Source organism: Macrobrachium rosenbergii, chromosome 22 (assembly GCF_040412425.1).
Source record: "Macrobrachium rosenbergii isolate ZJJX-2024 chromosome 22, ASM4041242v1, whole genome shotgun sequence".
Taxonomy (NCBI): domain Eukaryota; kingdom Metazoa; phylum Arthropoda; class Malacostraca; order Decapoda; family Palaemonidae; genus Macrobrachium; species Macrobrachium rosenbergii.
Genome location: NC_089762.1, coordinates 1 through 22,212, shown reverse-complemented (window position 1 = coordinate 22,212; position 22,212 = coordinate 1). Strand labels below are relative to the sequence as shown.

Here is a 22,212-nt window from a genome sequence, read left to right as displayed (position 1 = left end):
ACAGAAGTCATTATGAAACACGTGTAATGCAAGGGCGAGGGACGGTCACATGCTCAGGCGTACTGCTGAATGACGCACTTGAAGCTGGAAACACCATGATGAAGACATAGGGACAAGGATTTTTGAAATGATGTCACTCTGAGAATGAACACTAAATACTTAAGTAAGAAGACGTCAGGACATCAGAAATGATGGGATAACTTGCCATACGACATCATGGATCCTAAATTTAGGTGCCGTCAGAGCACTCACTGGTGCATTGTAGGCAATGCTTAATGAAGGTTATTTGCGGGTCCTTCCATACTAGCGGCAACCTTACATTGCTTTTGTGTACCTACTCCTTTCATATTCTCTTTCTTCCATCGTGCTTTCCCTCAAAATCTCTTAACAGTTGTTTCATATGCGCAAATACAGGTTGACTTCCTCTTGTTGCACCTTTCAGACCTTTTCACTTTGTTTCCCTTTCAGCCCTGAATTGACCTTTTGCCTGAATCATATATTCCAATTCTAATATCATGGTGGTCTTCAAAAATGTAATACAAAAATCCATATGTAAATTTAATATTCTGTTCCAACAGGTAAACAGCCTGTTGGTTGGGATATTAGAAAAATTCTACTATACTAAGAGAAATTTATTTCCTCCTTCCTAGAAGAACTAAGGTGGTGTGTTTTCCTTGATTTTTGGTTTGATCCCTCCCAACCCACTATTTTCAAGATTTTGAGAGTATAGAAGGTGCTCATTAGACATGAACAAACAATACGTGGTAATACAAGACACACAAATTAAGCCTCGAAAAATGAAGAACAACTCATGTAACAATTGTGTAGTAACATTTTCTGTCTCAACACACGAAAAACCTAAACAAAACACAGTTGAACTCAAAAGCTGAAATAATTCCACCCACTTGAAGCAAACAAAATGAAAAAAACTCTGGAAATTTCTTAAGGATAACTGCTAAGTCACCAAAGTAAATTATGCCAAAAATACATTATTTACATTGAGATGATCGGTATCAATTATGATGACCTCATAATCATCCTTGGTGCTACTTGGCTGATATCGATGATTAATTGGTGAATGCAAATAGTCGACAATTGTAGCTTCTGTCCAGGGTGGCGACGATGGTTTTTACTCTTCCATGTTGGGCAGCAACGTCTTCATAGCCAGCAAGGGAAACAGGATATCCACTTTATATAAAAAAGGCGTAAAGTCGTAAAAAATTACACAGTGCGAAGCTGTCTTCACGTTTCTCTCTCTCTCTTCTCTCTCTCTCTCTCTTCTCTCTCTCTCTCTCTCTCCCTTTCCTCTCTTTTACGTAGTAACTTGTTATAAACATCAGCCACACGTAAACAACTGCAATATGGCTGTTGTCCTGCGAATAGCAAAAAAAGCAAGCAAACAGTATCTATTGCCTTCTTAATTCAAATGGAATGGGAGGAAACCAGTTCAAATAAAACAAGGTGGTCAAATACCGGTAATTAACTTAGAATAAACAAAGCCTCGTTTTCTCGCATTTTAACCTAAGAAAAAATAAACAAAATATATTTTTCTAACAGGAGGATGTCTGAAAAGTTCTTATCACACGCACTCTCGAGGACCACAACCAGAGAATGTTGGGAACCTAAACATGGTACAATTTCCAGGGGAGAAGTAATCCAGATGAGGAGGCACATGAAAATAGGACGTACCTCATTACTGGGATACCAATAAAAGTGAGGTCCTTTGAAATTAGGCAATCAATTTATGAAAATCACCAGGACAAATACATGGGTTGGTGAATCTGGATTTCAAATCTCCTGAGTGAAAAAACTAAAAATGCGAAGGGCTTGCCAAGTCATGTCACATATTATTCATAAGAGAAAAAGAGAAACTGCAGGGTGGTCCCCCACCCCCCACCTAAAAAAAGAGATTTGGTACATTTTATTTATTTGTTGGGAACAGAAAACAACTGTTGTTGTTGACAGAAACATTGTTAAAACAAACCAAAAGAAAAACAACTGTTAGATGTGGTGTTCCAAATGGTTTCCGTGGCAGTAACCCTTTGATGACTTCAGGCGGGATATTGTTCAAAGTTCCACGAAGAGTTTTTAAGGATAGTATTACTTGTGACCTCTTTCCTCTGCAATTGAAGTTGATGACACAGTAAACCCCACTTGGTAAAATCAAGTACGTTCAGATCTGGACTAGTTGAGGGACATTCGTTAGGTTCAGTGAAGTCAGGAGTATTGACTGACTCTGAGGCAGGCAACAGTCAATGTGTCAAATATTATATAATATCAATCCAAAATTTCCATTTTTTTTTGGGGGGGGGACACCGTGTACTTGAAATAGGTAGAATACTCAAAACTACGGTACCAATCTTCTGAGGAGGCCCGCTAAGGCACAAAATGTGTCTTAAGTTACGATGTCAATCTGCTGAGGCGCCTCTCCAAAGAGGCAGAGAGCTTGTGAAATTATGTTGCAGATCTCCTCACTTGTGACCCAGACTTGGAGAACGTTTGGAATTTTGCCATAATTCTCATGAAATCATGATTCGAATCTCATGGGAATGACCAGGGAGGATTTTCAAAATATGCTCCAAAGCCCATACGAGTCGCGTCTGAAAACTTTAACCTACCTTGCAGAAATAGAAAATGTACAGTGTCGTATGAACATGAAAAAATATAAGTTATGAAAGTAGAAATCTTTATGTATAATAACACGGAAAACTCAAGTAGTTCTTAATAACCAAAGCGTGATTTATTGAGGAGAAACAGCTCAAGGTTATAAAAATCCCTTCGCTAAAAAAAATGATTAACACTCACAGTCCTCTACTAAAGATAGAAACGGTAAAACAATAGAATAGAGAATCTAATAACATCCCTCAACCCCTATTAAAAGGACGAGAAATTATGCGAGAAATGCAATCAACAGGAGCAAGGAAAGTGTTTGCAACGGATCAAAAATTGCCTTTTGCATTCATTGTGGTTTTCTGGTTTGCACGTTGCTGCCATGTTTGTCAGGCAAACAGCGACTTTCTGCTCTAATAGACGAGAGAGAGAGAGAGAGAGAGAGAGAGAGAGAGAGAGAGAGAGAGAGAGAGAGAGAGAGAGAGGGCGGGTGGAGGAAGAGAGGGGAGGGGGTGGCGGCTTGCAAGGCTTACCCAGTGTCCTCAAACAACTTAACATATCACCGTTTGGACAACGCCTGCATATTATTAAGGTGGGTGATAGACGCTGAATTGTAAAAAAGCGGAGGTCATCTTATGCTTTGTTGAAATGGTTTGCAGTTTTATTTTATTACTTATTAGTTTTCTGTAAAAGAAAACTATTGGGATGTTTTGTCTGTCCGCCTTCAGATCTTGAAAACTACTGAGGTTAGAGGGCTGCAAATCATTATGTTGAGCATTCACCTTCAGTCATCAAACATAGCAAATTGCAGTCCTATAGCCTTAGTAGTTTTGATTTAACTTTCAAGCTAGCCATGATCGTGCATCTGGCACCACGGCCGACTGAGAGTTTCATACAGCATTATACGCTGTACAGAAAACTCGATTGTGCGCCACAATATGCTAACCGTATTCAGACACGGAACTTACATTGTCTCAACCAAGATTGGGCTGACAAGTGTACAGTCCTTTGTAGGACTTTGAGAGAGAGAGAGAGAGAGAGAGAGAGAGAGAGAGAGAGAGAGAGAGAGAGAGAGAGAGAGAGAGGGGGTGGGCTGCTGCTGCATTAAATACGTCTCATTTGCATTCGCTTTTAGCGCTCTCAGAATCACCTCGTTTGGCTCTGCTCGTCCCCCTGGTGGGTATCTGTCGCCCGTCCGGCAGGCATATCAGTTGCTTGTCCGAGTGGCAGCCCAGTTTTCATACGTCGGTTTTCCTGCTTTGCAAATGCAAATTTAAATGCTTGTAGAATGTGCTTGGTTTGTCCTCAGTGAAGAGGAATTGGGCCAGTGGTGTATATATTATATATATATATATATATATATATATATATATATATATAAAATATATAATTTTTATAACATGTGTGTTTTTATATATAAATATAAACATATATAAACACACACACGCGTTAGTTGTGAATGCCGTAGCTCAGTGGTAGAAAATTTTCCATTTGTACAAGGTCTGTTATTCTATTCCACCTTGTTGCCCACTAGTCGACTATATACTGTCAACATATATATATATACTGTATGTATATATATATATATATATATGTTATATATATATATTATATATATATGTATATATATATATATATATATATATATTATATATACATATATTATATATATATATATGTATATATATATATATATATATATATATATATATATACAGTATATATATATGTATATATATATGTATATATATATATATATATATATATATATATATATATATATATACACATATATATATATATATATACATATATTATATATATATATGTATATATATATGTATATATATATGTATATATATATATATATATATATGTTAATATATGTATATAATTGTATATATAATGTATATATATATATATATATATATATATATATATATATATATGATACATTAGTGTGGATAATTGCCTAATGTGAACATTAGGCAGAAAATTGCCTAATGTACAATGACTGTTGACATTAGGCAAAAAAATGCCTGATGTTCACATTATGCAGCTCAATTTTGCCTGATGTGAATAAGACTGCTTAAACATTGCCTAATGTTCACATTGTGTACATTGTTAAAGTTTATGTCAACATATATTACATATTAAGGTCGATTTAGAGACAGTTTTAGAAATTGCAATTTATTAGAATAAACAAACAAAATCAATAAAAGTTCGAGTCGAGTCCAGTCACAAATTTAATTAATGTTTGCATGCTCTGCTAGGATGACAGCTCGAGTTGCATTGAAGTCTCTTCTTACGCAGCTGCATCGTCCTGATATACATTGACTTGTACATTGACACTTAGTGTATCCTTGTCCACCAGTGGCCCTTGCTGTTGCTGTTTTAATTGATAGGCAGACTTCAGGAACCTCTCCCGCTTTTAACGGAGGCTGTTCGATTGCACTTAGGTCAGCAGCTGTAAATTTTGGTCCTAGAATTCCCTACCGGCAACATACAGTATATAGCCCCTCATCTTCCTTAAGGACGACCACAAACGTATATCTGGGATCTGTTGGACCACGATCCACATCCGGGACGCATATTTCCCTAGTCTGGAAGGGGCTATGCGATCGGGAAATTAGGACCAATCAGAGTGCGTGGAGCTGATCCATGACGTCACAAGCCACGCCTCTTTGCGCCTCCGATGCCGATGCGATGCTGAGGAAGGAAAAGTTTTCAATTTCACAGTTTAACGGCTTGTATACTCTATACATTTTAGTCAAATATAGCTAAACTTGGCGCTACCCTAAATAACAACATATCTTCAAATGAGATACACCGTGAAATATATGATGTGTTATACGCTATGCCTAAAATTTTACCCATTCCCTGACTAATCCTCTTCCAAACTTGGGAAATATGCCCTGGTTTCACAGTTTAACGATTTGTATGCAGATGCATTTTAGTCAGATATATCTAAAAACATGATGCTACCCTAATTAACAACAATATATTCTTCAAATGAGATACACCATGAATTATATAATGAGTTATTGGCGATGCCTAATTTTCTTATATCTCTGATCCTTCCAAACTTGGGAAATATGCCCTGACCAGGGATATGAGCCAGATGCGATGCTGAAGAAAAACTTTCCATTTTCACAGTTTAACGGCCTCATCGAGAGTTTCGAATTTTTATATACTTGAAAATGTTTAAAGCCATTTATTATATAGTTGCGATAACTCCTGGGATGAATCAAACAGCATGCAAGATGGGAAAAAAATGAAGGTATCTGACCAGTTTGCAGGGGAAAATAGTCAGAGGGCATAAGGATAAAGTACGGATTTCTATGGCCAGCAGCATATAAGTAGCAGCATTGCATAAGAGCAATATCCTGGTCATAACTAGGCAATAATGCGCACTATGCACTAAGTAGAGGTTGGACATGAACAGGAATCAGAGTTTGATATTGTCCCTACTATTTACAGGGACACAGTGTCAGCTTTATTTATTCATTAAACTATTTTAAGAGTTATTGTGCCCTTAAAGCTTAAAGAAACCTACGGTATTGTTGCGTTGGTGGTCTTAATTAGCCTACTGTAACCAAATATAATTCAGTATTGAATATTTTTAGCAAGCCCTTACATGATTTTTGCTTAAGATTCATTAAGTACAAAGAAAAGGCTGATTATTTCATTTAATATTTTTTTTAGCAAACCCTTCGTACTTATAATTCATTGTGCACAAAGAATTAAACGAGTTTTTCATAGTATTTAATATTTTTATCAATTATAGGAGTACAAAATACCTATTTATGGAGTTACAGTAGCCTTTTTACTGAGAGCTGAACGAGAGCGAATTGATGCATGCATAAATTTAGTAGAAGTGCTATATGCTTTAAAAAAAAATATGCATGCATGACACTATTTCCAAACTCTCTTTTAACAAAAAATTCTGTAAAAATATTCAACATGTACTAATTAAAGCCAGGGATAACGGTAATATACCACTATTTGCATACAAGCTCACTCACGCTCAACAGCCAAATGTATGTCTTACCTAATGTGAGTGAATATATTTGGCATCTCTCTCTGTAAATATATATACATTTCATTTTTGACAGGTGTGGTTAACGGAGATATATAAGTAATGCACATTAGCATTACATAATTTAATATACTGGCCATTCTAGGCAATAATGCGCGATATGCACTAGGCCATGAACAGGAATCGGTCTGATACAGTCCCTACTATTTAAAGGGACACATATCAGCTTCATTTATTAAATATTATTTCAAGAGCTAATGTGCCCTTAGGCTTAAGGAAACCTACAGCATTGTTTTGGTGCTCTCAGTCAACCTATTGTAACCAAATATAATTTAGTATTGAATATTTTTAGGAACCCTTGTGTGATTTTTCCTTAAAATTCATTGTGTACAAAGAAAACACTGATTATTTAACTTATTTATTTAATATATTAGCAAACCCTTCGTACTTGTACTTGCTGATTGGTGATAGTGGGAGACTTTGGTCAGATCACTCACAGCAAACCAACCTAAGTATGGGTGGCCCTGACTGGTACAGCTTTGCTTGTCATTGTGATGCACAAACCCTTTCACCACGTTAAGGTATCCCCACTCAGAAAGGGGTATATACTTTATATATATGCAAATAAACAAACGCCCATAGGAATATGGAATGGAATGGAATATAGAATTTAGGCATAAAGCCAAGCACTGGGATCCAGAGGGGGGATCATTTAGCACTATCGGTAAAGAGTTTGATTCGAGGCGAAATGGTAATGATTTACGATAATAAAATAAAGGTGATTTTAAAACTAGTAAAATCTTTGCACTGCAAGTGTGAAAAGCATGAATGAAAAATTTTTTAAATACATATTATAAACAAACACACATACAGCACTGTACACTACACAGATCCTTGGGGGCTAAAATGGACTTAATACTGAGCAGACATATCTAAACATGATGGCTATGCTAACTTAACAATATATTTTTCAAATGACACACCGTGAAATATATTAAGCATTACTGGCTATGCCCCTCTTGGTAATGGTAATGGCGTTCAGTAAATATGCCCTCTAACTAATGACCACTGCCATGCGACTTGACATTTGCAACATTGCACAGTATTTTCTGGGCAAGGTTACGGGGACGCTTTGGGTTGGATGACAGAAATGAAACTGGTCGACGTCCTTTACCGATGGGCGCTGCTCCTCTTGGCATTCCTGGGGATCGTCTTGCTATTGTAGTTGGCTGGCAAGGAATCTTGCCACGACCAGCTCCACTATATGCCATCGACGAGCCTGTACAATTCAGCAAGTTGTTGAGCTGACTTGAAGTTTTCACGGAACGTATTTGTTGGGGCACTAGTGTCCTCGGCAATACTTTCATTCGTATCTTCTAACTGTCTTTCCCTCTGGGCTTTTCCTGCATCAACAGTTTGGGGTGCCAATGTTATATTTCCTCCACTGCTTTCCGTTTCATTGTCTTCTACCTCAGTCAAACCTTTAAAAAAACTTTCCTTCGGGGCTTTTTCTGCACCAACAGCTAGGGTTGCCAATGATTGCCGACTGCTACTGGTCATCACAAACATTTGGGGCACTGCAGTCATGCTGTAGTCTGCACAAGCAATCTGATGCTTGCAGATGGCCCCATTTTGTCCTTTCACACATGTGCACATACCAATGGTGAGGTCTTCTTCATATACCTGTGCCTGATCAGATTGGCTTTGCACAGAGTATAGCCCTCCACCAAAGGACGTAACAGCAGCAATGTCTACCATGTCAACAGTGATGGATTTCACCCGTTGTCGACCTAATGCTACATCCACCAACCTCTGCCTCATGTAACAATCAAAAATCTCCACCATGAAGACAATCAGGTGGGTAGTGTTGTAGGCCTTGCATCTGAAATGATAGTAAAAATATTACAATACTTAATAGGTCAGAAGACATTACAAGAATGTAGCACTCACTCCACTTTCAGTTTGTCATATACTATACATACCTACTAGCTGTTCAGTGTTCACAAGAAAAAAAATTGTTCTCTTATTTAACCTTATTACCAGGCAGCACAAAGTGAGGTAGCTTGGTGATGATGCAATTATGTAGGGATATAAGGTGGGTGTTAACTGAGAGGCAGCCACATGTCAGTAAGCTCTGTTCTTAGAGAGAAGCAGAGGTGGATGTTATGTCTCTGCCAGCAGCAAGCATATTTCATAGTGCACCTACTTTTATAAGTTTAGTAACTCTCATTACAACCACACAAATGGTTTTGAAATAAGCTGATATTACAATGAAAACTTGGGCGTTACCCCTGTTTGAACAGGGCATGTCTGAGAGCCTTGTAGCAGTAGGTATTTCAGTAGGCAGACATGCACAAAATCATGCAAAAGGACCTCGTATTGTTCTTTTGAGCTAGTAATTAGTGTCTCTACCTACTTTATACCTGCTGATGCAAGACTCACAGACATCCCCTGTTCAAAAAGGGGTTAAAACACAGGCTTTTCTTGTAATATCGGCCTATTCAAACCATTGAGTGGCATGTAAGTAGAGTTACAAACTCATAAAATAGGTGCTCATATGAAATATGCTTGCCGAGACAGACATAACTTCGACCCTCACTCTCTCTCTTAAGATTGGGACATTTTCATTCCTCATTTCCCATTTTGTCATCTATCTTATGGGGAAAATTTTGAATTATATGAAAATTTTCTTATGTGTACCATTCTTTCACTCATTGATTCATCCTTACCTATTAAGCACTGTATCCTTAATTATGGACATTGTTGACTCTGCATAATTATTGGTGTGGTGCCTACGCAAAATCTCTCCAACTCGAAAAGCGATTGCCCATTCTTCTCTTCTTAAGACCAGGGTGGTTAGATAACTGGAAAAAAAAAACAATATATTCAGACTAAAGAAAAACAAGGAAACTAAGAAAAGGAAAAATAAGTTCAAATTTCTTTTTATATTGTAGGGTAATTAATTAAAGATGAAAATATATAGATTACTTTAGGTACCTTCTAAATTTGGGGTATTTCTCTAGAAGAGAATTGGCTTCAGCTTTCTTCCACAATTCGCCAAATTCATCACTTGATCTTGCATATACAAGGGCCTTCATAATACCCATAAGCTCTTACCGATGTAATTTATGAATGCCATGTCTAGAATCAAGGAGCCAGTGCCATACTTGTTGCAGGATGTGAAATATGCAGAGGAACAGCTTTGATTTAGGCCATGTGGTTGCCAGAGCCTTCCTTTCTGTTACACAGTTGTCGGTCATAAAACACTGCGGCTCACCTCTGCCATAGAAGGCGATCCCACCCAGTGCCTCTTTGGCCATGCCAAAACCTGTCAAGCACAAAATAAGAAAGATTTATATTAATAATTCATAACCACTTGTTTCATAAGTAAATATGCATGTAAAATGCATATCCAAGAATAACAAACAAAAGCAGAGCAGTATATAGTACACTAACCTCTAGTTAGAGTTGCCGCATCTTGAGAAGATGTGAAAACTAAAGCTAATGGCACTGCACCAGCTGGTCCTGCACACAGGAATGGGATTATGACTGTGTTAAGTTGGTCAACACAGGTTGTGGCATCAACAAATACCACCTCCCCAGCCTCTTTAAGTTGCCTGTGGGCCCGCACCATAAACGGCGTTGTCAAAATCATGCAGAAGCTGCCTTGGGAATGTTCCATTCCCAGAATGATTTCTGGGTTGTTATCTGCATACTTCTGTCTGGCATCAAACATTGTTGGCGTATTTAAGCCACCATGTTTCCTTTTCCGCCACAAATCAAATATATATTGAATTGCTCTCTTTGATGGGTTTGTGGCATGATTAGCTTGGCCATATATATCATCACACAGGTCCATCTTCAGAACATGATGCCGATGTGCCTGAGCTGGTGCCATGCCTGTAATACAAATATATAATTACTGTTTGTACATTATCAAATACAGTCTATTAGCTTATGATTCCCAAGCAACATGCAACATACTGCCTGTGGTAGACCAGCGGGTTGATTAATTAAATACTGTTTACCTTCCACAGAAACCAGTTCTTGATAAAGAAAAAAAAAAGTAGGATACATAGTATGCATGCATGCAAGGACCAATTAGAATATGCTCTTTGCTTCTTCTGCTGACATGCTTATAAACAGTATTGTGCAGTATCATACCACCCTATCCAGTATTAAACTGTGGATATTGTAACTTAATGTGTAGTAATTCGTGTATAGATTCATCCTCAATATTGTAACTTAATATTTAGTAACTCAGGTATAGGTTCATCCTTAAGGTTATTCCTTAATTAATATTGTAACTTAATATATAGTAGGTCATCCTTAAGGTTATTCCTTAATTAATATTGTAACTTAATATATAGTAGGTCATCCTTAAGGTTAGTCCTTAATTAATATTGTAACTTAATATATAGTATTTTATATATATGTTCATCCTTAATGTTATTTCTTAATTAATATTGTAACTTAATATGTAGTAATTCATTGTCTAGGTTCACACTTAATAATATTACTCAGATAGCATATATGTGCCATCATTGTAGCGACCATCTTGAGTACCTCTAATGATGCTGAAGTGTTCTGCACTGATGTAGTGCCTGTAATACATACACATAATTATTATATGTATATTATTAAGTGCAAAATGCACTGAAAGCAAAGTATGATTATTTTACTTTTACAGTAATCAATATATAATACCTGTAAAACCAATAATTATTCACCTTGAATAAATATACATTTTAAATGTCTTAAAAGACATAACCTAGCTTTTTCAGTGTTCATCTGTGCTCATTAAACATTATATCAATATTGTCAGTGTGATCTTTCAAAATTTTAAATAAGCTTTTACAATACCTTGCTCGAAGTACTGCTCAAACACCAACTTTGTCTTTTCTGATACTCTCAGTTGGTTAAGACTTTCCGCTACCTCAGTTGAGTGGTTGTGTTGCCCAAGGATCTCCACAGAACATGGGAAATTCTTAATGTGGTCAGGAGACCTCTTGTGAACAACTCTGATGGAGACATCCATTTTGACCTTCCATCTGTAAACAGGGTTATAAATGAAATTGTTAATTACTGGTCCGTTCGTTCAGTTACTGCACATAGTATGTCCATTATGTATGTAATTTCATTAGCAATTTTATATCATAAATCTAATTTTATTCTTCATAGGGGAAATTTTTTTTTATTCCTAATACTTCAATTAGTGTTAAGGGAGGTTATCTATATTTTTAAGCAGTTATCTCAAATACCTATAAGTTATTGGAAATAGACTCGCTATTATTCAGTAATTAATGTACATATTTTCATAACTCCTTTTGCATTACAATTTTCAGTCTTTTTTCAAAGATCCTGTCTTTTTTTGACATAACATAATTAAAATAATATTTTAAAAAATACACTATTATACACTTTCTTGTCAGCATTGGCAGGGCATCTGAAATTTCATATTTTTTTCCCTTGCAAAGAATTTCTGTATTTAAAAAATGAAAACATTTCATTGGTTAAAGCATTGTGATTTGTAGTTATTTTTATATTTCCATTAGTCATACACTTTTTATGTGCATAAGCTGCCAAGAATGTGCAAAATATCACATGATTATTTTTCTGTTTTCTAATAACTAGAAAGTTTTGTACATAAAGTAATTGAGTCCTGGAGGGTGGCTAACCTGTGTGTTGTTTTATATGCAAAGTAACAGGTCTAACTTTTGTATGGAAAGTAACGGGTCATCAAACTTTTTGTGTATTGTTTGCAGCGCTTCTTTTGTTGTTGGTTAAAGTTGTGTGCAAAGTAATGAGTCCTAGGCTTGCCTATTCTTTTTACTTGCAGAGTAGCGAGTCAAACTTTTGTATGCAAAGTAATGCAAAGTAACGGGTTAAACTTTTGTATGTAGAGTAGTGTTAGTAGGCCAAAGTTTTGTATGCTAAGTAATGCATCCAAGGCTAGCATATCCTCTTATAGGAAGCTGGCAGATGACGTCCATTCCCAACATATCTGTACGCGCCCCAAACTTTCATATGCAAAGTAATGGGTAAAATTTTTATAAAACCCTTTCGACACATTTAAGTAGGTATCATACCTGCATATTAGCAAGTAAAATATCAAAAGAAACATGCAAGTATTAATGTAAATGGTAGATCCCAAAAACAGGATGAACCCCTCTTAAACACAGCTAGTAGGTGGGTGCACAAACCCCAACATAATGCACATATGCTAGGTACCTCTACCTATTATAGGACTCATGTTCTATCCTGAAAATAAAGCGAGACAATTCCTTCTTGCATAAAATCAATCACATCAATTTTTGCCCAGCACACCATGGCTGTACTAGGATATGTACTAGGTCTAACCTATGGCCTTTCATCCCTCGAGTCCAAGTAGTACCTATAGCCTACTAAAGACTTTGGATTCCCTGTCCAAAACGCTGTAGTTATAAATGCTACATACCTAACACAAAATAAACATACTTACCCTGTTGCAGTTTTCTTTAATCCTTTGTGTTTTACACCGTGATGGCAAAGCAAGCTTTGGTGAAACGATACTCTTTGGCCACTAACTGGGTAAAGTTTATAAGAATTGAAACACTGATTATTTTTTACGGAAAAAATGTCTTTCCACTGTTTGAATTCTTCTCTGCACTTGACATTGGTTCTTAGTCTTACGCAGTTTTCTTTGCTTTCAATGTCCACATTTTGAAAGCCCTCACTCGTGAAGTCCAAGACTAAATCCATTTCGTTGTTGTTGTTTTGCGATCCTCCTCCTCTGATGGTTGGTCCAAAACGTGCGCGAAGTTGTTGTTCTTGCCCTCTTGTGAGGCAGCTGCCTTTAATGTTAATTACAGGTCATATAACATCATTCTTACCATATTATCATTTTTACTATCTTATATATTATTTAAATCATCCAATGAGTTATCGTAAAACTATATATATGGCTTTAAACATGCATTTACAAGTATATATAAATTCCAAACTTGCAAAGAAAGTATTATTTATGTAATAAATGTCGACTTTGCGAGAAGGAGTTAAACATGCACTGAATGCTCTTACCCAGAGGGGAGCGAGCAACAATGCATAATATATTTCACGGTGTATCTCATTTGAAGAATATATTGTTGTTAAATTAATGGAGCATCATGTTTAGATATATTTGACTAAAATGTATACTTTTTACAAACTGGTAAATGTGAAATTGGAAAGTAGTTTAGTATTTCTTCGCATAGATCGCATAGGAGCAGCAAGAGGCGTGGCTTGTGACGTCATGGATCAGCTCCACGCACTTTGATTGGTCCTAATTTCCCGGCCGCATAGCCCCTTCCAGACTAGGGAAATATCACGGTTGAGCTATATCAGGTTAACCGATTTGTTTACCAAAATTCAAGCGATCTGCGCACTACGTCACTAGTCCTTCAATGGGTTGCCAGTTTCCTTTTTCTCATATATACATATACAGTACATGCATATATGTACGTATGTATGTATGTATGTAGGCATATATAGATATATATATATATATATATATATATATATATATATATATATATATATATATATATATATATATATATATGTATATATATTGTCACGTTAAGTGATGGTTTGCAGGAACTGCTGGTTCCTGCCTCGTTCCCCTTTTGTGGATTGCTGCCTCCTTACCTTTAAGCTTTCTTTATTGTTTTTGTTGTTTTCTCCTCCTTTGTTTGTTGCATCTGCCGTCAGTCATGACAGCCCCGTCCTGAGTATGTTAAAGAACCTGCATAACGGCCCACCGGGTCGTTACAATGGCGACCGTGACAGGGCGGCTCTGTTTTGGCTGGCGGGGTTGTTACGGCATTGGAGGGGGATCATGAGTAAAAAAAAAAAAAAATTTTTTTTTTTTTTTTCTTTTAGGTGGGAGGTGTCACGTTAGTGATGGTTTTGCGGAACTGCTGGTTCCCCGCTCGTTTCCCTTTGTGGATTGCTGCCTCCTTACCTTCAAGTTTTTTTTTTTTGTTTTGATGTTTTCGTCAGTGAGCTGCCGTTTTTCTTGCTTCAGTCGGGTCTGGTAGGGCAGCGAGAGTAGCGGCAGCAGCAGCAGCAGGCAGTTTTGGAGTCGACGTTGGTCGAGTTTTGAGCAGTAAATTGGAGCACGCCTACGAAGTGGAGCACGTCGTAGAGGTGGAGTGTGACCATGAGTAGTCGTGTGACCACGAGCTGCTCATCTTTGATGACAGCGTGAGGCTGTCCTGACGTCTCCATCGGGGTATTCTGGTTGGTGGGTTTTTGTCCCTGTTGCACAGCTGAGGGCTGTCTTGGTGCCCGATGGAGGACGTATGTTTGGTATTTTTTTTCTGCCTGCTGTTGTTTATTTTTGCCTTTTTTAAAGCTACTTTTTTGTTTATTTAACTTGATTTTGTTTAGTGCTGCCTTTGGTTTTTCTTGTATTTATGGTTTTATCTTTTACCAGACCTGACTCGCTTGTTAATATTGTAAATAAATTAATTTTAAGCTTTCTTTATTGTTTTTGTTGTTTTCTCCTCCTTTGTTTGTTGCATCTGCCGTCAGTCATGACAGCCCCGTCCTGAGTATGTTAAAGAACCTGCATAACGGCCCACTCGGGTCGTTACATATATATATATGCATACATACATACATACATACAATTTATTTTATCTTAGCTCATGAAAAGGGTATTAAAACTAGATATAACTTTGAAATAAAACTTTATCCACTAACAACATTATTTAGTAAAAACAAAGGCATATTTCTGAACTTTAAAAACAGTGCATATTACTCGAATAAAAAAATAATCTACTCTTACTTACAAAATTATCTTAGTTCATGAAAAGGGTCTGAAAACTACATATAACTTAGCAATAAAACACTATCAACTAACAAAATTATTGAGTAAAAACACTAAAGCCATGTTTCTGAACTTTAAAAACAGTGCATATCACTCTACTAGAAAAATTAATTAATTCTTACAAAATAATTAATTTTTAATCTTATTGAGCTTATTTTGCATTTTATTGCATAATTTATTTTTCTTTCTATGTCAATCTTTTATTCAGATATCTTATCTAAAAATACACAGCTTGGCAAAAATAAATTACATCATCTGGGAGATGAAAGCCCACTGAATTAATTTTAGATTCATTTATGGCTAATTTCATTTCGAGGCTAGCGTTTTTATACAATGTTTTCCTCCTAAGACTTTCGCCATGAATGGCTTTGAAAACCCTCTCATGAAACTTAAGTGTGAAAAAAGGTCTCAGATGGTAAATGCAGTTGACTTCTGTTAATCTTTTCAACCCAGGAATTTTCGTCACTTTGACTGGCAGCCGCTTTGTGACCTAAATGCGGATACTTCATCGAAAATTTGTTCACTATGTAGCCCCCTATATGTCGCAAACTTTCTTCCTCTATGACATCAGATATCAATTTTGTGTTACTCGGATCTGCTGTCAAATCATCCATGTCGTCACCTAAATTTTTTGCAATATCAGTTTCACAATGGCTAGTTAGGCAAATCTCTAATGCAAGTTCGCGGTCGTCATAATTTCTCACATTGTTTGTTGCATTCTTAATGCTAACTCACTTGTTAAGCAATAGCTATTTTCATGCTCTTTATGTTTGTGTTATTACTGATTAGGGCAACATTTTTTCCCAGAAGCAGCTTTCTCATTCTATATTTATAGCTTACAGCACCGGGATGATCATGAGGTCCACTCATCTGTCTGCAATATCCAAAAAAATGCTCTAATATTTCCTGATTTAGCCTTCTAGTCAATATATATGCAACATCATAATCACTGGCTAACATCTCGTATAGGCCCATAAGTGAGTGACACGATAAAGTGACTCCCTTTTGAAAACTATAAAGACTGCTTGACTTTGCGTTGCATACTCGCATTTTTGTCATGACATCAGTGACTTTACACAAAAGATTTTTCTGATTTGTTAAGTCAGTCCCTTAAGCATTTCGTGATTTAACGTCTCCTATCATATTAGTTGAATTCATAAGATCGAACCAATCGTTAACCATTGAAATGCATTCTGCAGTATCCTTCCAGTTTTTGCTTTCTAGCAGTCCTCTCTCTCCTAAATACTCAACAGACTTAGCACAGCTGTTTGACATCAGCTGCACAGCATACTTAACTTGCTGAAGGTCAGTGGTTTGTAAGTTTAGATGAATTTCACTAATCTTGTAATCTAGACCATATTCTCTATGAGTATTACTTAGCATTTCCCTAACACAAGAATCAGATACCAGCGTTCCATCTTCAAAACAAAACCCTTTAGTTATGAAGTGATTTCTCATTAATTTTATCATATGTCGGACATCTGCAAATAAGAATATTTCCCTATTGTGACACGGATTTTTGACTGACACACGCTTACAGTTTATTGGGTCTATCCCAAAGTGCTTCTATAATTTTACATTGCTTGGCCCAAGATCATGCATGATTGCAATCACAGGATACCCAGCATTCTCTACTTCCTCAATTATTCTCATCAACATTTCATGTACGCAAGATTTATCAAAATCATAAAAGATGGGTTGTCTCCATTTACCAATTAAACCCCTAATCATTATCACCTGAACCTTTCCATGAGGTTTATATAGTCTGTCCATTCCCTTATCATAACTATACTGTTTTGTGATGCTCATTTCATCAAATGACATTACCGCAAGCCACTCTTTTACAGTCAAAGTTTCAGCTTTAGTTTTCATCAAAGACAAAACGGACGTTAATACACCTGGTTGCAAGGAAAATTTCTAGCTCTCTCATTAAGGGTGCTTGTTGAAGGCAAAGGAAACCCTTTGATATCCCGCAAATAACTATAGCATTTTGAACTTATACTTCTTAAGGTAAAAGCAGACGATATGTCATCTACTGTCCAATGCTTGGATTTCTTTTTATTTAAAAGTGCATCTATCTGAGTCATACTGAAAAGTGGTTTTGAAATATTTTCTATCTGAACTTTAATATTAATGTCATTCCTTTCCTTGAGATGTTGAACTTGGGCTTGCAAAGATTTGATTTCTGCCCCCAGTATCTGCATTTTTCTTTTAACTTTGAAATTTCCCTTTTACATAAGTCGTGTGACAATGCAAAATTATCGCTTTCGATGCTATTGCTAACAGGCATACCTCCTACGGTTTCTAAATGAGTTACCAAAATATTTTCTCCAATTGCAGCTGGGCTCTCTTCTGTTTCAACAGTACTTGGTCTGTCTACTGATGCTACGCTTTCATCTTCCAGAAGATCTTCCACAGTTCTCTTCATCCCTCGCTTTTTCTGCTCTCTTGAATCCATCTTCAGAGTTTTTAGTTAAACCGCAATCTTTTTTTGAAATGAAAGGAAAATTATATAAATTTTTGAATGCGACTAACAAAAACAATTCACACATACGCACTATGTGTATAAGTGTGTCTGCATGTGTGTAATGGTGTGAATATATATATATATATATATATATATATATATATATATATATATATATATATATATATATATATATATATATATATATATATATATATATATATATATATATAGAGAGAGAGAGAGAGAGAGAGAGAGAGAGAGAGAGAGAGAGAGAGAGAGAGAGAGAGAGAGAGAGAGAGAGAGAGAGAGAATGTGACAAAGTGAAATATATACAAATAGGTATGCACATGTAAGCAGGATTTTTAACGACACAACAGGACTTACCTTGGGTGTAAAAGATTCAATGATGGTACTACATGTGCTTTCAGCAGCCTTTTGTTTCTTGGGCTTTCAATACCAAGCAATCGAGACTTCATGTCATCGATATAGTCTTCCGCAGTAAAATGTGCTGAACAGACGAGTGCATTGTTGGTACTGACCTTATCATCACGACGGCATGCATTTATCCATTTCTTCCTAAATTCGTCATCTCTTGGAAATCTAAAAAATCGAACATATGAACCATTTCTGCTATTATTAAAGCATCTGTAAACTGCACAATTACTAGGCATAATTCCCACAAAACTCCTTCCCTGTGTGTTCTTGGACGTTTGTCTGGTGCTCTGATTTACAACTGACTGAAAGTCCATACTAAGGGAGGGTGCTTTTAAGGGAAAGTTAGTGTGAATAAGTTAATGTGCTTATGGCCTGTGCCCCGAGGTCAAATAAAGAAATCCCAGGTGCATAGGCCCAGTGTTAGCCTCAAGAAATGATCTTCAACTTCATTGACAAACAAGAACATTCTGCCTGATTCGTACTCTGTATCTCCTCCTTTCCCTCCCTGTCTAACGCGTGACGTCACGCCGTCGACTGTCAGACAGGTACCCTGCGCGTCGGCTAACCTGATATAGCTCAACCGTGGGAAGTATGCATCCGGGACCCCTCAGCGTAGCACACCGACCAATGGACAATGGGCCAAGCAGGTGTTTGCCTCGTCTTGCCATCCGTGCTGCTGCTGCTGCTGCACTAGATTGTCTTTGATCAGCCAAAGCAGGGATCTTTTGGAAAGTTGGAACTGCTGCTTCTGCCTGTGTCTGTGCCTCTGCTTCTGCCTCGCTTACCCTGTCCACAACGACTCTTAATGATAGAAACCCAAAGCTCCGAACAACACTCTTTGAATTAACACTTCAGCGACCATGGTTCTTCAGTCTGTTTACATCAGGCAAAATATCATTGCCTAATCAGAAAGTCTTGCTTAAAGTGAACATTATTCAAGTAATTTGCCTATTGTAAACATTGTGCAAAACGCTTGCCTAATGTGAACACTAGGCAAACTTTTTGCCTAATGTTCACATTAGGCAAACTTTTTGCCTAATGTTCACATTAGGCAATTATCCACATTAAACGTAATATATATATATATATATATATATATATATATATATATATATATATATATATATATATATATATATATATATATATATATATATATATATATATATATATATATATATATATATATATATATATATATATCTCAAAGGCATATTCATGTATCCTTGGAAGGTAATCATCAGTTGTTGTTTTCATATCTCCTTTCCTTCCTTCCACCTGCATTGAGTTTGGTGGGTGGAACCACTCGAACATTAGTTTGAGAATGATGCCTCGGATTATCCCCAGTCCTTTTGACCGATTCCAATTTCGTGTTTCATGGAAAATGGCAGATTTAGTGATCTCCCTTTTGTACAGGCAAGTTAAACGACTTTTACTTTCGCCATGAATTTTGACCGTCGACAAGGGAATCCCGAAGTGGCCATCATCAATGAAAGAAGGAACCGGAATCTTTCAAAAGGACTCGTAATTCCAGGCCCTAATATCAAGCCCATCAAATTCGCCGTGTGTGGGAGGTAACTAAAGCCGTTAACAACAGCCGATCATTTCAGTCAATACCACCTACGTCGCTACCTTACAAATGTCTGTATTCGCCAGTTATCAGTATTATCGTCAGACCAAAATGACCACGAACATGTAGTACATTTTAGACGTTGCCACTTTTCCCAGATTTGATTCATAAAACCTTGACCTAAGTTTGGCTATTGCGTAGGTATGGCAGAAACGTCGCCACACATTTCCATACTAGGTCTGAAACAGTAAACGCCTTGACACTTGTTCTGCGTATCTAACCGTGAAGACGTAAAATGAATTGAATTCTGAAGAATTAAAGTCATACATTAAATTGCTTTGATCAAAAGTAGGGTGAGGATGATCTAGTTTCTAATCACCTAAATAAATTATACTAATGCCCAATATCTAGGCCGGACTCACTGATGAAAATAAATGCTACAACACGAAATAAAAAAAAAAAAAATACTATTACTGACTTCTCCAGTGATGGCAGATTTGTAAATTAACTCGGCCTTATCCTGGAATGGCCTCTTTCTTTTGGACAGCCCCGGGAAGCGATAATTAGGATTTTATGATTGGATTAAAGAACCTCAAACTGGAGAATGCAGGTTAACTGTAGTCGGATTATAAGTCAGGAAGAAGTTTGGAAACGTAGCTAATGACACCCATATTGTGTGTACAGAGTTTCTATGTGCACTATAAATCTATATTTTCACACATATACATAATATATATACACACGTTTTTTATATATATATATATATATATATATATATATATATATATATATATATATATATATATATATATATATATATATATATATAAAATATCATGTTCATTGGTTCGTATGCTAATTGTTCTTTTTATAGTTGTTGGAATTCTCGAACGTTATGAATCATCAATGCCAAAATTGTTAGGTTTGAATTACTGTACATGACATCCAGTGTTCAAAGGAGGGTAAAGTACAATACAAAAGAAAACGGTCTCTCTCTCTCTCTCTCTCTCTCTCTCTCTCTCTCTCTCTCTACGACTAAAAGATAATTTGATTAAGAAAATGGTGATACCGATAAATTTCATCATCTAGTTTTAAAGATTTTCCTTTATCGATGTAATGAAACTGCCACTGTTGTCAAATACGAAATCTTATGCCCAGAAATTACTGGCAACCCATTCAAAGTCATCAAATATAGGCCTCACTTTACTGTCATTGCCTTGCTAGCCCTCTGCTGTCGTTTTCATCATTCTCACTGTCGGATGAATTTTCAGCATTGTCTCTTATGCAAAAATTTTGTACGTAACTTTCATTTAGATTAAGGTCTTTGTGTATTGTTTCATGTTTGTTTGAAAGTTTGTTCATTCTAGATCCAACCCTGTGACCTCTGACGTTCCAGAATTTATTCATAAGTAACGACAATTAGTTATCAGAATGTTTTATATATATATATATATATATATATATATATATATATATATATATATATATATATATATATATATATATATATATATATATTATATATATATATATTATATATATGTTTATATATATGCGTTTGTGTATAGCAACATAAGATAATATACACAGTTTTTGGAGTAATGTTTATGAAATCCTAAAGTAAAATTGGTGAAATAAATTACAATTATTGCCAACTTTAGCAATTTAGAATAAATAAACAAAACAGCTTTCAGTCGTTATTCAGAATGAAGCGCATCTGGAGTTCAGTCACACGCACTGAACATATCGTAAAATAATAAACAGTCTATTGGGTACATTTTCCATATTTCAGTTGGAATAATGTCAATAAACCACAGTTACTTATCGTTTTTCATTTGCACTAGAGCTGGAAAAGAAAAACATAGATGAAAGTAACTCATTACCGATACTAAGTTGGATCGTATAGGATTATAGCCCTTCTACCCCATGCGTCGAAAGACGAAAATTCCGTGTAAGAGAACGAACCAGCCCAGCAGTGTTGTCTCGCTACATAGCGATGTCACCAAGTGACTGGCGAATTCCCGCGTTAGATATGAAAAATCAGGAAAATTATGATAAAAAGGGGTTCATGAGGAAGTGTTTATGTTTGGATATGGTCAACAAGACTTGCTGGGACCTAGAGAAAACATATTTTAGTGGATTAACCTTGAAAGGAAGGCAGGAAATATCGATCGTATATATACGTAATAAACGCCTTGGTCAAAACATATGCTCTCCATATATATACGTACTAAACG

At 36.3% G+C, this 22,212-nt stretch overlaps 1 protein-coding gene across 1 annotated transcript; it reads right to left on the bottom strand.

The window, feature by feature from the left end:
* Positions 1-7,909: 7,909 nt before the first annotated feature.
* LOC136850331 (uncharacterized) lies at positions 7,910-17,958 on the bottom strand. The gene is given in 7 exon segments (XM_067123958.1): positions 7,910-8,531; positions 9,379-9,513; positions 9,647-9,977; positions 10,106-10,549; positions 11,513-11,700; positions 13,131-13,482; positions 17,793-17,958. Coding segments are annotated over 7 exon segments (2,238 nt in total).
* Positions 17,959-22,212: the final 4,254 nt, after the last annotated feature.